The sequence below is a fragment of the Canis aureus genome, chromosome 10 (genome assembly GCF_053574225.1).
Source record: "Canis aureus isolate CA01 chromosome 10, VMU_Caureus_v.1.0, whole genome shotgun sequence".
NCBI lineage: Eukaryota > Metazoa > Chordata > Mammalia > Carnivora > Canidae > Canis > Canis aureus.
In genome coordinates this window covers 5,159,176-5,165,782 of record NC_135620.1, presented here as the reverse complement: position 1 = coordinate 5,165,782, position 6,607 = coordinate 5,159,176, and the positions used below count along the sequence as shown (strand labels likewise).

General features: G+C 49.9%; 1 protein-coding gene across 1 annotated transcript in view; it reads right to left on the bottom strand.

Moving 5' to 3' along the window:
* Positions 1–3,656: 3,656 nt before the first annotated feature.
* Positions 3,657–6,607, bottom strand: part of LOC144321904 (uncharacterized) — a 104,024-nt gene continuing 101,073 nt past the window's right edge. Inside the window, exons 3-5 of the mRNA XM_077911248.1 lie at positions 6,401–6,570; positions 4,413–4,508; positions 3,657–4,246 (exon numbers count right to left, since the gene is read on the bottom strand). Coding sequence (XP_077767374.1) covers positions 3,965–4,246; positions 4,413–4,508; positions 6,401–6,406 — 384 coding nt within the window. The 5' untranslated portion in view covers positions 6,407–6,570 and the 3' untranslated portion in view covers positions 3,657–3,964. The remainder of the gene's footprint in view (positions 4,247–4,412; positions 4,509–6,400; positions 6,571–6,607) is intronic.

Sequence of the window (6,607 nt, the reverse complement as noted above, 5' to 3'; positions counted from 1 at the left end):
GCCCACCACCATCCTCTCTCTACTACTGCAGTGGCCTCCCAATTGATGATCCCAGTCTGTTCTACACATAGCATCCAGAGTGGCCTCTTTTTTTCTTTAATTTTGTAGCCCAGTGAAGGGCTTGAACCCATGACGCTGAGATCAAGACCTGAGCTGAGATCAAGAGTCGGATGTTTAACCGACTAAGCCACCCAGGTGCCCCCAGAGTGGCCTTTAAGAATCTTAAACCCAATAATTTCATCTTTCTGCTCAAAACCTTCATTCTCTACCTTGACCTCCAAGGTCCTGCATGACCTACTTGCTGGCCCACCCTGCCTCTGACCATTTTTCTTGTCCTTCAAAACATCAAGCTCCCTGCCCTCTAACTTGAGATATCTACTTGTGTTCTTTCCTACCTGCCACTTTGGATCACAGTACATAGAACAGGATTAGTCTTACTATTTGGTTTAGCACCTACTGTCATCATTAGCCCATGCATTCCCTGTCACACATCATTACTTACTAGTTATTCTTAATAATGAAATAAGCATACCTGAACCTAAGCCAAAACACAGGTGGGACCTTGCCAATGACTTGGGTCTAACTAACCATATGGTCCCCCAGCTTCTCACCACTGGATGGAGGCATAAGCACAGATCCCACATTCCTCAACCTCTTGCTTTCCTATTTCTATAACGTTATTGCATCTATACATATATTTGACCTTTAAACAACATGAGTTTGAACTGCATAGGTCTGCTTATACGTGCATTATTTTCAATAAATGTGTTGGAAAAACTTTTGGAGATGTTCAACAATTTGAAAAAACTCAGAGATGAACCATAAAGCCTAGGAACTCCAAAAATACTAAGAAAAGGGTATTATAAAAATACAGTATATATTACATATAACACAGAAAATGTGTGTTAATCAACAGTTTATGTTATCAGTAAGGCTTCTTCATGTGCAGGATGAAGGTCAACAGTAGGCTATTAGTATACATTTTGGGGGACTCAAAATTATTCATGGATTTCGATGCCCCAACCCCCCATGTTGTTGAAGGGTCAAGTGCATACGTAGTCTTAAACATTTAGGGTTTTTTATTTCAGTAGTATTTAATGTCATAAAAGATTATCATACTATATGTAATCTTTGAGACTTAATTTTCATTTAATCATATATTGCTAAAATCTAATCATATTGTAATGTCATTTGCTTTATTCATTGTTGACTACTGTATAATATTCAACCATGTGACAATATCACAACATTCATCCACTCTTCAGTATGGATGCTGGAGTTCATGCCAGGTTTTCATCGTTAGGCCACACTGAGATATCCTTTTGTATCCATTTGGTTGGCCCCAAATTAAAAAGTCTAACATTATTAAGTGCTCAAACAGGATGTGGCTTCACGGGACTTTCCAGAATCACTGGTGGGAGAATGAATTGGTACAAAGACTTCAGAAAACAGTTTAGCATTATATCCTAATTTGAATATCCATATACTTGTGATCAAACAGTTCAATTTGCTTCCAGGCTTATACCTGTGAGAAAGTCTTGCAGGTGTTTAACAGAGAACACATACAAGATATCTCAACGTGGCCTTGACTGGCATTTGCCTGATTACTAAAGGTAATGTTTGTCACTTCCTATGCTCCCTGGCCATTTATGTCCTCTCCTCAATGCTTTGAGATCTGAATATCCAAAAGCCACCCACAGAGAATTTCCCTAGCCACCCTCCACGTGCAACCAACCAGTCCCCAGGACATCACTCTATTCCCTTTCCTTTGGGGTATCTGTTATTTCCTAAAATTATCTACTTTGTTACCTGATATATTGTCTGTCTGTCTCCCTCAACTAAAATAAAAACTCCAAGGAACTTTGCTTGCTAGGTAAGTCTGTGAACACATTCAGAGTTGTGTTCCACAGTCAGACGCAGGCGCTCTACGTTGCAATCTCAGCTCCCTACTACCAGCTGTGTGATCATGAACACATCCCTGAAATCATCTGTTCCTGAGCTGCACATGTACAAAAGAGATCATAGTAATCCTTGCTCCATGAGCTCCTTGTGAGGCTCAAATGAGTTAATACTTGCAAAGTTCTTAGAAAACACCATAGACACAGCGAGTGCTCCATAAATGTCCATCACTATGATTCATGTGTGAATGTCATTGTCACTACTCCATGACCACCCAGCACAAGGCACCAAAGCAGTCTGGCCCTAATGAGCTTCCTCTTCTCCAAGGGGTTCTACATCTCCCTGGTCCTACAGATGCCCCTTCCCACAGCCTGAAGGAAAGTGGAAAGTACTTGGGGAAAAGTTTAGGGGGATGCTGCTTATTTCCCCCCAAAAAATGGCCTGGTCATCCCGCACATGAAGAAGCTGAATATCAGCACAGAGCAAAGGCTCAACAATGCTTCAGGAATAAATGATTCATGAGCCATCAATCCATACACCCTACAACCCCAGCATTGCGTTACACACAGAATCACAACATTCTCCTTCTCTCCCTTTATTTTGGTGCATATTTTCCAAGGGAAGAAAGAGAAGTCAGAATTGGGGGATGGCAAAGAAATAAAAGTAGGTTGGATAAGGGAAGTGGGGAGCGGAGAAGTAAGAGGCAAGGGTAAAAGGACAGAGAAAAGGGAAGAGGTGGAAGGGAGATGGGAGATTTCCGGTGGCACTGAGGCCCTGGCGTCTAGTGTAGGACACAAAAATGCTGAAAATAAAAACCTAAGGGAGTCCCTCCACCACCACCTACCCCCGCGGGAATTATTCTCTTTTTAAGGCAGGAGTAGGGGTGGGGGAAAGGTAAAGCAGAAAGAGGCCCGGAAGGGGGGAAGGGGAGGAGTGGCAGCCCAAGACAAACTTAACTTCACCATCCTGCCTGGGAGAAGGTGGTCCCCATTAAATCCGAGCAGTCCCCCCCCCCCCCCAGTCAATGTCACCTTAGTCGAGAGCTTACCTTGTTCGGCCACCAAGAGCCCCGCTCCATCGGGGGCCTTCCTTGCCTCGAAGTGATGGTAGATGCGGCCTGGGTGAAATGCGCCAGGAGCCAAAGCCCAGGTGAGATTCCACCGGGAATTCGGGCAGGTTCCCTGGGAGAGACTGTTTCCATTGGAGAAGGCGCGGGGCGTCCTGGCCGGGGACCAGCTGCCTGTCCGGGTGTCAGATTCCGTGACCGCTCGCGGCCCGGGAGGGCGCCGCGCCCCTCCCTCCCCCTCCCGGAGTCGGGTGCGCAGAGCACGGGGGGGGGGGGGGCGGTCTGGGGGCGCGGGGGCCGGGCGGGGGGCGCGGCGGGGGGCAGCTCCGGCCCCTCCGTGGGAGGACCCCGCTCCTCGCCGGGCTTCCTCCGCCCCGAGCGTGCCCAGCACCGAAGCCGCTCGCAGGCTGCCCTGCCGGGGACCGGGGACTCCCTCCTTGTGGAGTCCTTGGCTGGCAGGGACAAGCCCCGGCGGCGGGACTGCCGATCCGGAGGCTACGGCGGGGTGTGCATGTGCCCCAAAGAAGCCACACGCGCACACACGCGCGCACACACACGCACGCCCACACACAGCTTCCACTTGACCGTTCCCTCCCGGGGCAAGTAAGTGTCCTTAAGCGGCAGCAGCAGCAGCGCGGGGGAGGGAACGCTGCACCGAAATCCGACAGCCAGCAAGATCCCCAAGACCAAATTTGGGGATGGCTTTAATTTTAAGGTTTGGATTGAAGCCGTTCGAAGGAAGGAGGGGAGTGGGTAGGGGGATACACGGACCAAACACCCGTGTGCGCGCCTGCGGGTGCGGGTGCGGGTGCGGGTGCGGGTGCGGGTGCGCGCGTCTGCCTCTAGGCCGAGTCCCGGGTGTTACCCCGAGCTCGGGGGCAGAGGGGGAGGCGGCACGGACGAGGCGGCCGGGGGTTCACGCGGCCCGCGGCGCCGGCTTCCCCGCGGAGCCGAGGGCCGGGAGCCTCCCCCCGCCCGCCCCGCCCGCCCCGCCCCGCGCTATTTATAGCCCAGCTCCAGCCGCTGAGGGGGGGCGCGGGCCGCGCCGGGAGCCCGCGGAGCCGGGAGCGCCCTCCAGCTCCGGCCCGGAGTCTCCCGCCTTCTCGGACGGCTCGGGCGTCGCTGGCCCTCGGCTTTCGGGGCTGCGGTTCGGTCCGGCCTTCGCACGTGCCACTGCCACGTTTCAAATGAAAAGAGAGGTGGGGAGCGCTGCGGGGAGGGTTCCGAGACGCGGGGACCGCGGGGCAGTCTGTCGTGCTGGGACCTTTTGTTCCCAGATGCCTGCAAATGGAAACAGAATTCTCCATAGGTTTATGGGCTTCGGGCTCGTTTCACATCTTCTGCAACACTCGACCTGGTGGGGGTTTTGTCTGCCAGGCACGTTGCCAAAAAAAAAAAAAAAAAAAAAAAGAGGTATGAAGCCATTTCAAGAGCATCGAAAACTCACATCCTCTGCCCTCCAATTCCTCCTTAACTGGGGGTCGCCAGGGCGTCTGTCAGCATATCCACGCACCCCGGCTCCGTGTCCAATCCCACACCAACCCTGCAAAGGAAACCAGCTAGTTACGGTGCTGCGGGTGGGCTCCTGGTCCCAGGGGATCCGGGTAACTGGAGTAAACAACATCTGTCGTCCCAGGGGTACCTTCAACCTAAAATGGAGCGGACTGCCGCAGTCGAGAAGGTCCTGACGCTAATACTGTGCTCCCAACCCTCTTCCTTCAAGTACTCCTTTCTGAACTAGCTATTGAGCCCCTGTGCTCTGCAAAGTCCCAGGGTACCCCCCCCCCCGCGCCCCCAGCTTCCTCTAGAACTTAGGGGGGAAGCCTCTGTCCAGTAGGTGTGGGAGGAAGCCTGCAGACCACCCAAGGGCACTCCTGCAGGTCCGCAGTAGAAGTGCTAAGCTCCCCCACCTCTACCCCACCCTTCCCGTCCTTCATTATTCAGTTTCCAGATTTTTCTATGAGAACTGATGCCAATATAGTAAGAAGTTATTATTTATTTAACTGAATTTAAGGAGAATGATCCGAGAAAGGAGCTTCTAATCATTGAACTCCCCAGTTATCTATGGGCTCAGCAAAAAAACTCCCTTTTGGTGTAGATCCTTGTCATTGAAATGCTTTTTCCCCTGTATTCACATTCCTGCCCTAGGAAAGAGGAGGTCCTGGATGTCCTGTTTCTGGGATAAGTAAGGATGCAAAGGTGCATCAGGCAAAAAGCAAGAGAGAGGACCTGGAACCCCATGTCCCTGGGTTGATCCTGGCTGTTTATATAATCTTGCTGAATGGATTTTATCCATTTGCACTTTGGTTCTTTGTAAAATATGGAAAATAGTGCTAGCACGTGGTTCTCATGAGAATAAATGAGACAATCTATCTAACTTCCTTAGACCAGTACCTGGCCTTTGATGAAGCTCAGTAGATACTACATATTATTATCACCGCACAAATATGAGCTGTAGTTGATTTGGTTGAATTTGTACTAAGAGGTATTTAAAGAAAATCTATTCCATCTCTGTAAATCCATTATCTAAATGGGTGTCTTTTTCATTGTACTAAAAGCAGATATACATGGGAGGCCCCTGGTCCCTGATCCCATCTTTTCTTCTTCCAGGGGAAGAAAACATTCCCTCGAAAGGCCTTTAAAAACTCCTGCTGCTGATCTATGGCACACTCTGACACCCAGGGTAAAGGATTGCCTGCTTATAGTCGTTCACTGATGTTGTGAGGATAATACTTTGACCTATGAAAAGTTCTTTAAACATAAAAACACTCGGTGAAGTTTTCCTAGGGATTATGAAGGGGAAGTATTTCCATTTAACTGGAAATTCTAAGCTCAGTCGAGGTTGGTCCAGGGTCTTTCCCTTTCTAAAAATTAAACTCTAGGAGGTAGGAGCTAGGTCCTGTTAAGAGTAGTTCTGCGACAGAGACTATTAGTCATTGACCCTGGTATCCATCTCCCTTTCTTGAGAAGAGAATCCTTGATTTTTAGACATGCAGTCAGATGTGGCCTGCAGATTCTGGCCAATGAGATATAAAATCATATGGAGGCTTCTAAGAAACCCCTGTCCCCCTGCCCCCGCCAAGATACCTGGTGGTAGTGGTGGTTTTGTACTGTGTCAACCTAGCTAAGCTGAAACAGTGCTTCCCAAAATCCGCTTCTCAGTATGGTTCTGGGCTAGGATGGGGCACAGGAAAAAAGTGCACAGGGTTTGGAAGGTAGAAGGGAAGCAGCGGCCATGTTTGTACTGGGAAGGTCAATGCCAAGTCAGGTGATGTTGGAGCTCACGTGCTTTGTCATGGATCTGTTGGCTCACCTTGTCAGCATGACAAAGCAACTAGGTCTGTAGCAGTTCCGGCTAGATCCTGCTGCTTCTCTAGCTCCTGAACGAAGTGCATGCTAGCTCCACGACAGAGGGTGCCAGCTTTTCCTACGCACCAGCATCAGGGTGGAGGTCAGCAGCAGCACCAGAGTGGAGGTTTGGAGGTGGAGGTGGAGGTGGTTAGAGATTAAGACAGGCTCTCCTTTGTCCTTGTGGGTTCCAGTGTGTCCCTATTCTTTCTCACGATGTGTCTGTATCAGTCAGGGTTCCACCATGGAGACAGAACCTGTAGGAGACATATATTAAGGAGAGAGAGAGAGAGA